General features: G+C 41.3%; 1 protein-coding gene across 1 annotated transcript in view; it reads left to right on the forward strand.

Moving 5' to 3' along the window:
- ITGA8 (integrin subunit alpha 8) overlaps positions 1 to 11,855 on the forward strand; it is a 189,226-nt gene extending 177,371 nt beyond the window's left edge. The window contains exons 29-30 of the mRNA XM_032622802.1: positions 7,199 to 7,321; positions 9,033 to 11,855. Coding sequence (XP_032478693.1) covers positions 7,199 to 7,321; positions 9,033 to 9,119 — 210 coding nt within the window. The 3' untranslated portion in view covers positions 9,120 to 11,855. The remainder of the gene's footprint in view (positions 1 to 7,198; positions 7,322 to 9,032) is intronic.
- Positions 11,856 to 14,808: the final 2,953 nt, after the last annotated feature.

Here is a 14,808-nt window from a genome sequence, read left to right on the forward strand (position 1 = left end):
AGAGAGTCCCATACAAGATAAATACAAGGAGAAACATGCCAAGACACATATTAATCAAGCTATCAAAAATTAAGGGAAAATTAAGGGAAAAGCAACAAATAATATACAAGGGAATCCCCATAAGATTAACAGCTGATCTTTCAGAAAAACTCTGCAAGCCAGAAGGGAGTGGCAGGACATATGCAAAGTGATGAAAGGGTTAGGGTTAGGGTTAGGGTTACTCTACCAAGATTACTCTACCCAACAAGGATGTCATTCAGATTCAATGGAGAAATTAGAACCTTTACAGACAAGCAAAAGCTAAGAGAATTCAGCACCACCAAAACAGCTTTACAAAAAAATGTTACAGGAACTTCTCTAGGCAGGAAACATAAGAGAAGGAAAACACTTATAAAAACAAACCCAAAACAATTAAGAAAATGGTAATAGGAACATACATATTGATAATTACCTCAAATGTAAATGGATTAAACACTCAACCAAAAGACACAGAATGGCTGAATGGATACAAAAAAAAGACCCATATATATGCTGTCTACAAAAAACCCACTTCAGACCTAGGGACACATACAGACTGAAAGTGAGGGGATGGAAAAAGATATTCCATGCAAATGGAAATCAGAAGAAAGTTGGAGAAGCAATTCTCATATCAGACAAAATACTTTAAAGTAACGGCTATCACAAGACACAAAGAAGGACACTACATAATGATCAAGGGATCAATCCAAGAAGAAGATAGGGCAATTGTAAATATTTATGCACCCAACATAACAGCACCTCAATACAATAAGGCAAATGCTAACAGCCATAAAAGGGGAAATCGACAGTAACACAATCATGGTAGGGGACTTCAACAGCCCACTTTCACCAAGTGGGCTGACAGATCATCCAAAATGAAAGTAAATAAGGAAACACAAGCTTTAAATGATACATTAAACAAGATGGACTTAATTGATATTTATAGGACATTCCATCCAAAAACAACAGAATACACTTTCCTCTCAAGTGCTCATGAAACATTCTCCAGGATGGATCATATCTTCCGTAACAAATCAAGCGTTGGTAAATTTAAGAAAATTGAAATCGTATCAAGTATCTTTTCTGACCACAATGCTATGAGACTAGATATCAATTACAAGAAAAAAAAAACCATATAGAAGCTAAACAATATGCTACTAAATAACCAAGAGATCACTGAAGAAATCAAAGAGGAAATCAGAAAATACCTAGAAACAAATGACAACGAAAACACGATGACCCAAAACCTATGGGATGCAGCAAAATCAGTTCTAAGAGAGAAGTTTATAGCAATACAATCGTACCTCAAGAAACATCTCAGGGCTTCCCTGGTGGCGCAGTGGTTGAGAGTCCGCCTGCCGATGCAGGGGACACGGGTTCGTGCCCCGGTCCGGGAAAATCCCACATGCCGTGGAGCGGCTGGGCCCGTGAGCCATGGCCGCTGAGCCTGCACATCCGGAGCCTGTGCTCCGCGGCGGGAGAGGCCACAGCAGTGAGAGGCCCGCGTACCACAAAAAAAAAAAAAAAAAAAAAAAAAAAAAAGAAACATCTCAAATAAACAACCTAACCTTGCAACTAATGCATTTAGATAAAAAAGAATAAAAAAACCCCCAAAATTAGCAGAAGGAAAGAAATCATAAAGATCGGATCAGAAGTAAATTAAAAATCGAATGAGGAAACAATAACAAAGATCAGTAAAACTAACAGCTGTTTCTTTGAGAAGATAAACAAAGCTGATAAACCATTAGCCAGACTCATCAAGAAAAAAAGGGAGAAGACTCAAATCAACAGAATTAGAAATGAAAAAGCAGAAGTAACAACTGATACTGCAGAAATACAAAGGATCATGAGAGATTACTACAAGAAACTCTATGTCAATAAAATGGACAACCTGGAAGAAATGGACAATTTGTTAGAAAAGCACAACCTTCCGAAACTGAACCAGGAAGAAATAGAAAATGTAAAGAGACGAATCACAAGCACTGAAATTGAAACTGTGATTAAAAATCTTCCAACTGGGCTTCCCTGGTGGTGCAGTGCTTGAGAGTCCACCTGCCGATGCAGGGGACACGGGTTCATGCCCCGGTCTGGGAAGATCCCACATGCCGTGGAGTGGCTAGGCCCGTGAGCCATGGCCACTGAGCCTGCACAGCCTGCACGTCTGGAGCCTATACTCAGCAACGGGAGAGGCCACAATAGTGAGAGGCCCATGTACCGCAAAAAAAAAAAAAAAAAATCTTCCAACTAACAAAAGCCCAGGGCTAGGTGGGTTCACAGGAGAATTCTGTCAAACATTTAGAGAAGAGCTAACACCTATCCTTCTCAAACTCTTCCAAAATATAGCAGAGGGAGGAACACTCCCAAACTCATTCTACGAAGCCACCATCACCCTGATACCAAAACCAAAGATGTCACAAAAAAAGAAAGCTACAGGCCAATATCACTGATGAACATACATGCAAAAATCCTCCACAAAATACTAGCAAACAGAATCCAACAGCAGACTAAAAAGATCATACACCATGATCAGGTGGGGTTTATCCCAGGAATGCAAGGATTCTTCAGTATACGCAAATCAATCAATGTGATATGCCATATTAACAAATTGAAGGATAAAATCCATATGATCATCTCAATAGATGCAGAAAAAGCTTTTGACAAAATTCAGCACCCGTTTATGATAAAAAAAAAAAAAAACTCTCCAGAAAGTAGGCATAGAGGGAACCGACCTCAACATAATAAAGGCCATATATGACCAACCTACAGCCAACATCATTCTCAATGGTGAAAAAGTGAAACCATTTCCCCTAAGATCAGGAACAAGACAAGGTTGCCTACTCACCATCATTATTCAACATAGGTTTAACAGTTTTAGTCACAGCCATCAGAGAAGAAAAAGAAATAAAAGGAATACAAATTGGAAAAGAAGAAGCAAAACTGTCACTGTTTGCAGATGACATGATACCATACATAGAGAATCCTAAAGATGCTACCAGAAAACTACTAGAGGTCATCAGTGAATCTGGTAAAGTAACAGGACACAAAATTAATGCACAGAAAGCTCTTGCATTCCTATACACTAATGATGAAAAATCTGAAAGAGAAATTAAGGAAACACTCCCATTTACCACTGCAACAAAAAGAATAAAATACCTAGGAATAAACCTACCTAAGGAGACAAAAGACCTGTATGCAGAAAACTATAAGACACTGATGAAAAAATTAAAGATGATACAAAAAGATGGAGAGATATACCACGTTCTTGGATTGGAAGAATCAACATTGTGAAAATGACTACACTACCCAAAGCAATCTACAGATTCAATACAATCCCTGTCAAACTACCAATGGCATTTTTCACAGAACTAGAACAAAAAATTTCACAATTTGTATGGAAACACAAAAGACCCCGAATAGCCAAAGCAATACTGAAAAAGAAAAACGGAGCTGGAGGAATCAGACTCCCTGACCTCATACTATACTGCAAAGCTACAGTAACCAAGACAGTATGGGACTGGCACAAAAACAAATATGGATCAATGGAACAGGATAGAAAGCCCAGAGATAAACCCATGCACGTGTGGTCACCTTATCATTGATAAAGGAGGCAAGAATATACAATGGAGAAAAGACAGCATCTTCAATACGTAGTGCTGGGAAAACTGGACAGCTACATGTAACAGAATGAAATTAGAACACTCCCTAACACCATACACAAAAATAAACTCAAAATGGATTAAAGACCTAAATGTAAGGCCAGACACTATCAAACTCTTGGCAGAACACTCTATGATGTAAATCACAGTAAGATCCTTTTTGACCCACCTCCTAGAGAAAAGGAAATGAAAACAAAAATAAACAAATGGGACTTAATGAAACTTAAAAGCTTTTGCACAACAAAGGAAACCATAAACAGGACAAAAAGACAACCCTCAGAATGGGAGAAAATATCTGCAAATGAAGCAACTGACAAAGGATTAATCTCCAAAATATACAAGCAGCTCATGCAGCTCAATATCAAAAAAACCAAACAACCCAATCCAAAAATGGGCAGAAGACCTAAACAGACATTTCTCCAAAGAAGATATACAGATTGCCAACAAACACATGAAAGGATGCTCAACATCACTAACCATTAGAGAAATGCAAATCAAAACTACAATGAGGTATCACCTCACAGCAGTCAGAATGGCCATCATCAAAAAATCTAGAAACAATAAATGCTGGAGAGAGTGTGGAGAAAAAGGAACCCTCTTGCACTGTTGGTGGGAATTTAAATTGCTACAGCCACTATGGAGGTTCCTTAAAAAACTAAAAATAGAACTACCATATGACCCAGAAATCCCACTACTGGGCATATACCCTGAGAAAACCGTAATTCAAAAAGAGTCATGTACCACAATGTTCACTGCAGCTCTATTTACGATAGCCAAGACATGGAAGCAACCTAAGTGTCCACTGACAGATGAATGGATAAAGAAGATATACACATATACAATGGAATATTACTCAGCCATAAAAATAAATGAAATTGAGTTGTTTGTAGTGAGGTGGATGGACCTACAATCTGTCATACAGAATGAAGTAAGTCAGAAAGAGAGAAACAAGTACCATATGCTAGCACATATATATGGAACCTAAAAAAAAAAGTAAAAAATGGTTCTAGGGGCAGGACAGGAATAAAGATGCAGACACAGAGAATGGACTTGAGGACACGGGGAGGGGAAAGGGTAAGCTGGGACAAAGTGAGAGAGTGGCATGGACACATATACACTACCAAATGTAAAACAGATATCTAGTGCAATGCAGCTGCATAGCACAGGGAGATCAGCTCAGTGCTTTGTGACCCCCCTAGAGGGGTGGGAGAGGAAGGGTGGGAGGGAGACACAAGAGGGAGGGGATATGGGGATATATGTATACATAGAGCTGATTCACTCTGCCATACAGCAGAAACTAACACACCATTGTAAAGCAATTATACTCCAATAAAGATGTTAAAAAAAAAAAAAAAAAAAAACAACTGTATCGGTGTGCCTCCAGTAATATTAGGGTTATTTTAAGTTATCATTTCATGCCTTTTCTCTGAGCACCTTAAGATGCAGGATTGAGCACTGATTTCATACATTATCAGATGTAATTCACCAAGGAAAAGGGATATAAAGAGAAACTGTCTGGTCCCCAACTGGCTTGTGGAGCCATATCCATGCAGAGGATCACTTCAAAGTAAATTACTGGAATGGAGATGTTTGAGTCCTTGCAATGCATTTCTTCAAAATTGGTACCATGTGTCCCGTCCTCAAACTGTGTCAAGTAGGGTGAGTGTGATCCCTCTGTGGTCATGGAACGTTGCTATCATGGAACCCTCTTATCGATGCTCTGGATGAATAGGGGCAACACCGGCCAGGAAAGCTAACGGGTAAAGGAGGAAGGTACAAAGGTGAGTAGGTTACGCTAGGCTTTCTCTCACTGAGAGCATCTGTCAAGTCCCCGGCATTCCTCACCACGTGGAATCTCTAGCAGTTTCACCACCATCAGTGTCGTTGTTCAGCCTGGATGTAAATGATACTTGGGGCTGGAGAATCAAGTGGATAAGTCATCAGTACGTGTGTGGCACAAGGGACGTGGACCAGGATGAAGGAGCAATAAAAACCTTGACAGGCTAAGAAGAGCACAGGCAGAATGCTCAAACCTAGTTAAGAAGGTGGAAGGAAAGATGTGAGCAGAGGGACTTCCCTGGTGGTCCCGTGGGTAAGACTCCACGCTCCCAGTGCAGGGGGCCTGGGTTTGATCCCTGGGCGGGGAACTAGATCCTGCATGCTGCAACTAAGACCAGGCACAGCCAAAATAAATAAATAAATAATAAAAACAAATCAATAAATATTAAAAAAAAAAAAAAAAAAAAGACATGAGCAGAGGCAGGACCCAGCACTAGGGCACAGGCTCTGAAAACACCCATGTTTCCAGCCAGGGGAAGCACCAGAACCACCACCCCACCCTGAGTTCACCCTCACCTCCTGGTGGGGTAGGGAAGTGTGGCCTAGAGTTTCTGCATGTGGGTCAGGACGAGACTCAGGATCCTTCCAACCAACACAGTTAAAACCAGGAGCACATGAACCAGTTCAACTGAGGCGATGCTCACTTCTCTCTAAAACCAGATAGGCCTGCTTTAGTGAATAACATTTTAGATCCAAGAATATTTTTCTTTCTCTTTTCTTTGACAGCAGGTGTGTGCGGCAGGGCTGGGTCTCTCCTTGGTTTTTTTGGGAGTCTCCAGAGGCAGAGGCCCCCAGCACATGGGCTATAGTAGAGCTGCTTCTTCCCACGTGGGGAGGCAGGGGTGGGTCGCACACATGGAGCGTGCAGTCCTGCTGGGAAGGTCTCATTTTTCGTCGAAGTTCCCTTGCAACAGTGGGGAATTCAGTGAGGCCCAACAGCAACTGAAAATTGGATTTAAGACCGAGGGCAGCTCCAATACATCGGGACAATTAGCATTCATGTCGCTGACTACAGTTACTTTCATAAAATGTGAGTTACTTTCATAAAATGCATCATGGCCTTACATGACTGTGATTACTAGAGCAATGATGGGCTCTTTCTTGATAGAGCACAGAGCCTAAGGCTAAAGAGGCAGTGACACTAAATTAGATCTGTGGATCACTTAGTCCCCTGGGACTCAATTTTCACATCTGTAAAATGAGGAATTAGGTGATGTCTATCCTTCTTGCACTCCAGCAGTCCATGGTTGTTTGCAAGCTCACCTCTCAGTGAGGTTGAGCCCAGTTCTGTGGAGAAACGTGTGGGCAGACTTGGCTTTTTGTAGGGTTTACTTTTAGCCATTTTTTGCCGTAAAAGGTCCAACCCAATTTAAGGTAACTCCTTTCCACCTTGTTGGTTCCTGGTCCACCTCAATTCTATTCTAGGGTTTCTGGGTTGGTATAAGCCAAACACCCACCAAGTGTCTGTAAATGGACTTGCACCTAACCTGGGAGGCCTGAGAGTGTACCAATTTCTAAGATGCCATGTTCGAGTGCTGTGAACCGTCAAATCTCCCCTGGGGTGATTTCAGTTATTGCGTGGATCCTTTCAGAAATACTCCCCCCAGTATTATATTGGTAATTACTGCTCTATTTCACCCAGTAGTTTTCAAGTTAGAGCTCATTTCTTTTATGTTCCATTCCAGATTAAAACATCGGTTATTTGGGCAACCCCAAATGTTTCCTTCTCGATCCCGTTATGGGTAATAATACTAGCAATACTTCTTGGATTACTGGTTCTGGCCATTTTAACCTTGGCTTTATGGAAGGTAAGTTTATTTGCTTTCTTTTCCTTTTTCAGTAGAGAGGCCACGGAGACGATTTAGAAGGATATACCTAGGATTTTAAAAGACAAGGCTAGAGGCATGATTTGGGAATTTCCAACATAGGGACACGAAGGGAAAATGGTCTTGTTTGCTTTGGCAAACTTAGTATGCTTGTGAAACAACTGACATTTAAGAAGATTGAGCGTGTTTACTGCCACTTTTATCTTGTAATTTCTTGTAAATAAATGTAAAGAGAGTTGGACTTTGTTAACTAAGACCTGTGATCTTCTTTCCAATATGCTTGGAGTGATCATGTTATGATGAAGACTTCTTTTTCTTATTTAATTAATCGAGATCTTAAGCTTTTTGTTGACACAACCCTATCAGCAATACTTTGAGAGTTTTCTTTATAAGCACTACACGGATGCAATTAATATAGTAATTAATTATTACATGGGCTTTCAATGACACCACATAGATCATGCATGTTCTAATATTCTCAGACTTGCTTTTTTGATCTTGCCAACTAGTCCATCTCCATTAAGAAGCCTTAACTTACTCTTTCATGTGTTTTGCTGAAGTTTCTACTAAAAGTCTACAATGTGAGTTAATTTCTGGTCCCAAAACCACAGTACTGCCAAGTTTCACAGAGCTTTCCATTCCAAAATAGAAACAATGTCACAGTGACATGACTGTGAAAGTAATTAATCCAGTCGCATCTTAGTTAATCGCTATTGTTGGCATTCTCCAAAATCAGTGTATTTTTATTTTGAAACAACATGAGGCATGCTTAATAAACTGAGAAAACCTTGCCTTTTGAGTTAAATCATGGCTTTCCTGATCATGATCAGCTGTTTTGTGCCATCCTGAGCCCACAAAGGTCTATTGCACAGTCTACCTTTACAAATAGACTTTCATGTTAGTCTGTTACTAATAGAAACTTTATGTCCGTAAATGATGCAACGATACATAGCAATTGATAGAATATTGCACTAGTCCTACAAAGGAAAGATGACTCAATGGTTATAAGTCAAACCCAACAAATTGGGCTTCCAACCTAAGAAACAATAAGAATTAAGGTTCTAGGTTCCTAGGAAAAGTTATATTCTCCTAGACCAAGTACTCCTTTGAAATTCAGGAGAATGAAAATTCTATAATCACCTCTTCCCCGAGTTGCTAACTGATTTTCAGAGTCACGAAGATGTTCTGGGATTGAAATAAAGGACCCATCTAATTTTCCTCCATATACTGTATGTTCCACCAAGTGCAGAGAGATAGACAAGCACCTCCTCACTTCTTCCTTCAGTCCATCCCAAGGTAGCCCACAGTCCACTTCAGGAATCTGCCATCCCTGGCTGGCAGTTCACATTGCTGCTGGCTCCAGAAAACATGTCGAAAGCAGAGAGGGACTCCTTGGGCCAGGTTGCTGCAACCCAGAAAAATATACGAGGTCCATAAGTGGTTTATATAAAATGAACATTCTCCCACCACCATGGACATGGCAGGAAGGACACAGACGCTCTGTGTAGGCAATGAATTCCTCTCTGCAGGTAAAGAACACACTGCTTTCACCTCCTAATTTGGAGAATTGGGCAGATTATATTCTCAGAGCACCAAATTCCTTAGACAACAAATAAAGGGAAAACTCTTAGAATGAGGACTTTCACAAATTCTCAGGATGACCTGACTTGCTAGCCTGTTTCTCTCTTTGTAGTGCGGATTCTTTGACCGAGCAAGACCCCCCCAGGATGATATGAATGACAGGGAACAGCTGACCAATGAGAAAACCCCTGAGGCGTGAAAAGGAAAACCAAAGACCAAACAAACTCCGACACTGGTCCAGTTCAAAGAAAAGAACGATCAGGAAGGTTCAACCAAGGTTTTCCTCTACCTGCCAGTGTCCTAAGAATTGGAAAGGCCATGGTATCACCTTGTCTACACTGTGCTTTAGAAAACCTGCCTCGGATCCCAGTGACCCTTTTCCGGAAGGAAGCATCCTTGACGCTGCAGAAACAATGGACAATCGCGGAAGATGTCTTTGGCTTGAGTCCTTCCGTATTTGGCAGACACTTTGAAATGGGTATGGGAACATGAGGTTGCTTTCCAGATGAATCCAACTGAAGTCTCAAAGATGCAATGTCTGAATTAGGATAGACTTTAGAAGGTGAACTAGGACCAAACCTTCCGACACTACTGTATCCAACGGAATATCTGACACCTCCCTCTGGAAAAGAAACATTTCTAATGACGTTACTGCTCAGGGAGACCAACCTATGCTGTTGGGACTGTGAAAGTACTTTGGAAACGGCAAAGATCATCTTTGTAAGTGAGGATAACGATTTATTTATTTATTTTCCATGGCTCTAGGCTGATACTCTAGAGGATTTGGAAATTAAGATTTGGTTCGCTGGTTTTCAAAATCACTCACTAGATTTCCTTCCGAGATATCCAGTTTGTGCATAATATATCATTTAGCAGAACTTAGTCAGGATTTAGACAGCGTTAAAGAAAAGCAAATTGGTATTCGAAGACCGTTTCACTCAACACCTTGTTGCCTTCTACCTGAAATTACTTTTATTCACACTTTCCAGGGCCTCACATCTGCTTAAGTTAGCTTTGCAAAAAGTTGCATTTGTATTTCATTTTACAAAAAAAAAATAATAATAATCTTTCCATTGACTTAATTAGCAATATACAAATTTCCAGGGACTCTTGACCCTAGGTGGTGCTTAAAAGTAATGGTAAAATTTCTAGAGTCCATTAATAAAAAAGCAATTTAATAATTTGGGTAAACATATTATTTTTAATATCTACAAGAGGCAATGCCAACATTTAGCTTGGTATTAAACACCTATTCTTTTCTACTACACCTCAAACTTATATTCACAGAAAAGACATGTTAAACATAAATAGGAGGAAACATAAAGTTAGGCAGATGTGAGATGAACCTAGAAAACATGTTCCTAGGGATTTTATTTAGAATTGCCTATTCCCACTTTACTATTCATTTTTACTGCTAATCTTTATAGTACATGACTTTGGAAAATAATTTTTACTTAAGCTATTTTCCCATTGTCTTTAATTTAACCATCACAGAAACTTTATGTTTAAAACTCTTGTAAATAATCCATAATCATGTGTAACAGTATCATTTTTCAAGTAAAATTGACCAGCCAAATTTATACAGTCTGCCAAGTTTGTATCCTTTTTATGATAATGAAAAACTATTATGAAGAGATGCTGAACAAATTTTATATTTATGTGCAATATTTTATAGACCTATGTATCAAAAGCATGTTTACACTGGCATTAGTTATTTTTAAAATTAATATCCTGAATATTAAGTATGATAGAACCAGCAGACCCAAATCCTTAAGTTTATGAAGCAGTTGGAAAATTTATATCCCTATTTCAACAATCACACTTGATTTGAAAGATGAACCAGACTCACAGACACTAAATTTTCGGTCATGACTTAACCTGGAGAGGAGCCATTTGGTTACAGCTGCACAACTTCTTTGGAAACCAAACGAAAGGCACATGGACGAACACACTGAACAGTTCGTATTCTGCCCGCTTGTGAGTTAAATTCTGTCACAGTAGTGGTTTCAAGCTGTCAGGAACCCAAGTCTGGCTCCCAGTGTGTGTGGCTCCCTGGGTGAGAACTGCACATGTTTCAAAGAGTTGGAGGGTCCCACACCAGCCTCAGGGGGTCTTAGGTGTTAGTTGTCTGGGTAGAATTGGTCGTACAGGGAGGTGGCCGTTTCTGTAAGATGACTGGAGGGAGGGATGTCTCTCCAATCATATCACAGAGATGGGTCTCTCTTCCCCCAAATAAAGCCCTAACTCTTCTCGTCATGCCTGACTTCTGGCCAAGAGAGAATAAAAGATCCCTGAGAAAACACACCTATTGCCTTTTAAGCTAACCTGTGCGAAGGAACTCTTAGGTCTGGGACCCTATGAGCCAGGGCGTACAGACACCTGGAGGAGACTCCAGGTGCCAGGGGCAAGGCTGGATCCAGAACAGAGCAGGTATGAGGACTTCAGAGGCAAGCTCCAAGCTCACAGTCTCAGCCAAGAGTCGTCCCCGTCTAGAAGGACAGGCGCTGCCACCTGCAGGCAGTTCACAGACGGCCATCAACGAACACTGAGGTCAGGTGCGTTCTTGAGCATCCCCGCCCCCCCTCCGCATGGAGAATATTCTACCAGTGCACTGAGTGAATCTGCTTCTCATCATGTAAAGCCAATCACCTTCATCATTCATAATGTGCCGTGCTTCTCTTAGAATCCATCTATATTTTAGATATGCCTTTTGAAATACTTGCAGCTAGCTTTTAAGAATGGGAAAAAAATGGGCAAATCAAGTTTTATAAACTTGGAGATTTTTATACACTAAGTAAACAACATGGACCAGTCGCCACTGAAGCCCCACTCTTTGAACTCAACTCTTGCTTTATTTAAATACACGTGTAGATATCTGTGAAGATTTTCATGTACCTATTTACCTTGTCACTAATAAAATTAAAAATTAAAGACATGATGACATATTTGTGGTTTGTTTCACAAGCAACATAAAGCTTTCCCACAATGGCAGACATCAAAGGTTTCTGTCTTTACGCCTTCATTTACTTATTTATTTATTTATTTATTTTTGGCTGCACTGGGTCTTCGTTGCTGTGTGGGCTTTCTCTAGTTGAGGCGAGCAGGAGCTGCTCCCCGTTGCGGTGCGCAGGCTTCTCGTGGCGGTGGCCTCTTCTGCGGCAGAGCACGGGCTCCAGGGGCACAGGCTTCAGTAGTTGTGGCACATGGGCTCAGCAGTTGTGGCACACAGGCTCACAAGTTGTGACTCGTGGGCTCTAGGGTGCAGGCTCAGTAGTTGTGGTGCACGGGCTCAGTAGTTGCTCCGCGGCACGTGGGATCTCCCCGGACCAGAGCTCAAATCCATGTCCCCTGCGTTGGCAGGTGGACTCCTAACAAATGTGCCACCAGGGAAGTCCCACGCCTTGATTCTTTACTACAAAAACATTTAACATTGGAAGAGATTTGAAAGAGCGAGAACACGACACTTCTCTGGGATGATGAACATGTTCTAAGCTTAGATTGTGGTGATGTCTGCATGAATAAACTAAGAAGGACTGGATTGTACGCTTTAAATCGGTGAATTTTATGGCATGTGAATTACATCGCAATACATATGTTTAAAAAGGTGTGAGTCATTTCCAGTACCTACACTTTCATACAACTGATTCCTTTTCTCTACACTGCTGTCAAATTTTGGCCATATGAAAATCTTTGCTTTTTTATGAAGCCTTCTTCGAGTCTTCGGCCAACTTAAAGGCTCCTCCTGTTCTCCAACGGCATTTTGTGAATGACTACGCTTTTCCATTTGTTCTCATGACTGTTTTCCAGCTGGGCCGACTCTCTGTGTGAGCAGGAATATCTTTCACCTTTGTGTTTCCTACACCTAGCACCAACATCTGTTATACAGTCAGCGCTCAAAAGCCGTTCTAAAGTGAATGAATGAATATACATATGTGCACAGTGGTAATCATGGGAAATATGTACTCCTGTAACCTGCTCCCATTATGAAGCTTGGAGATACACACATTTGTTATCCTATTCATAGTGTTCACACAGTGTTGTTATAATAGTTACCCAATGTTTGATCCAATTAGCAGATCATCATGTGTTTAACCAACCCTCCTATTGGAAATATTTGTTCACAGATTCATATATTAAGAATAGCATTGAATCTGAATAGCACTGAATTGAATAGCATTGAAATTGAATACTTTCATACATGAGGCTTCTTTTTGGTTATTTCAATGAGTGAACTTCAAAAGAGTGAGGTGGTTTGCTTAAAGTATATGAAGAATTTTGTAGTTCTTGATAATATATGTTAAGAGGACTAGATCAATTTGCAGTAACCTAAAATACCATTTCCTTCATAATTCTGTCAGCATTTTACAATACTTTGGTAATTGTTTTCAAATATTACTTTCTTTCAATTTGTATTTCACTGGAATTTGGTACATTTAATGTACACATTTGAGTTCCAATATTTATCAACCATTTAATACAGAGCAATTTATTGCTCATAAAGGTATTTAAATAGTTGCCACTTCTCTGGTGTTCATGAATTACAGTGAAAAGAACCCAGTGCCTGGATGCTTTGCTGATAGCCGAAAGCAAGCAGTAGGATGAATGCTTCACTTCATACTGTATATTCACTCATACTTTAAAGCCTGGACATATCTAAAAACTCAGGGTGGTCCAGAGGTGCCTATGTATCCCACGTAAAAGGAAATAAGATTCAGGAATATTGGTGCTGAAAATCAATGCGCCATCCCAGTACAAACTAGCTGAGTGGGGCAAGACTTCCCGCGGCACACCCAGAATAATCCATAACGGGCTAGCCCCACCGGTCAGAGCCTGCCCACGCTCATAGTGGGGGACGCGAAAGAAGTCTTGTCGTGTCTTGAGAGTAGCAAAGTGCTGTCTAGTTGTATGTATGCAACAAGAGCTCAGCCTTCTCCCCAAATTCTGTTGATAACTTTGTCACTTCCAGCCATTTTACATGCAGACACTGAACAGCATCAAAACTTTCTAAAGGTTGAGTTGAGATCTGGGTGCCTAGAGTGGGCAAAATAAGATAAGGATCCCTCCTTGGAGAATTCTGAGAAAAGGCAGAATTCCCTCCAGAGCCGCACACTTCCTCTGTGAAAGGTGACCATCTCACAGGTTACCTTTATAAGACACAGTACCCTGGTGACCTCAGGAAGAACCAAAACATGAGCACCTTTGGTTGCTATCCATGAATGCCAACACAGTACCTCCCTAGGGCCTAGTGTTCTTTTCCGCACAGACAGCAGATTTTCTCCTTCAGAATTGTGATCACATTAAAAGTTGATTTCTGGCCTTCTAAGCTTGCATCCTTCCACGCTGTCCTCTCCCTTCTCGCCACCCACCACCTGATCTGGAGGAGCCGGCTCAGTCTGTTGCTGCCAAACAACATGTGGAAACGGTACGTGGGACCAGGCATCCCGAGCACCAGGCCTGGGCCTCCTCTTGCCTCACCTGGGCCCACCCACTGGGCACGGGGCAGAAGAGGAGCTCTCCCTTCATTTTTGAGCCGTGTGGCTGACAGGGTCTTGGTGCTCTAGCCAGGTGTCAGGCCTGAGCCTCTGAGGTGGGAGAGCCAAGTTCAGGACATTGGTCCACCAGAGACCGCCCAGCCCCATGTAATATCAATCAGCGAGAGCTCTCCCAGAGACCTCCATCTCAACACTAAGACCCAGTTCCACCCAACAGCCAGTAAGCTCGAGGGCTGGAGGCCCCATGCCAAACAACTAGCAAGACAGAAACACAACCGCACCCATTAGCAGAGAGTCTGCCTAAAATCATACTGAGTTCACAGACACCCCAAAACACACCACTGGACATGGTCCTGCCCACCAGAAAGACGAGATCCAGCCCCACCCACCAGAACA

This window comes from Phocoena sinus, chromosome 2 (genome assembly GCF_008692025.1).
Source record: "Phocoena sinus isolate mPhoSin1 chromosome 2, mPhoSin1.pri, whole genome shotgun sequence".
NCBI lineage: Eukaryota > Metazoa > Chordata > Mammalia > Artiodactyla > Phocoenidae > Phocoena > Phocoena sinus.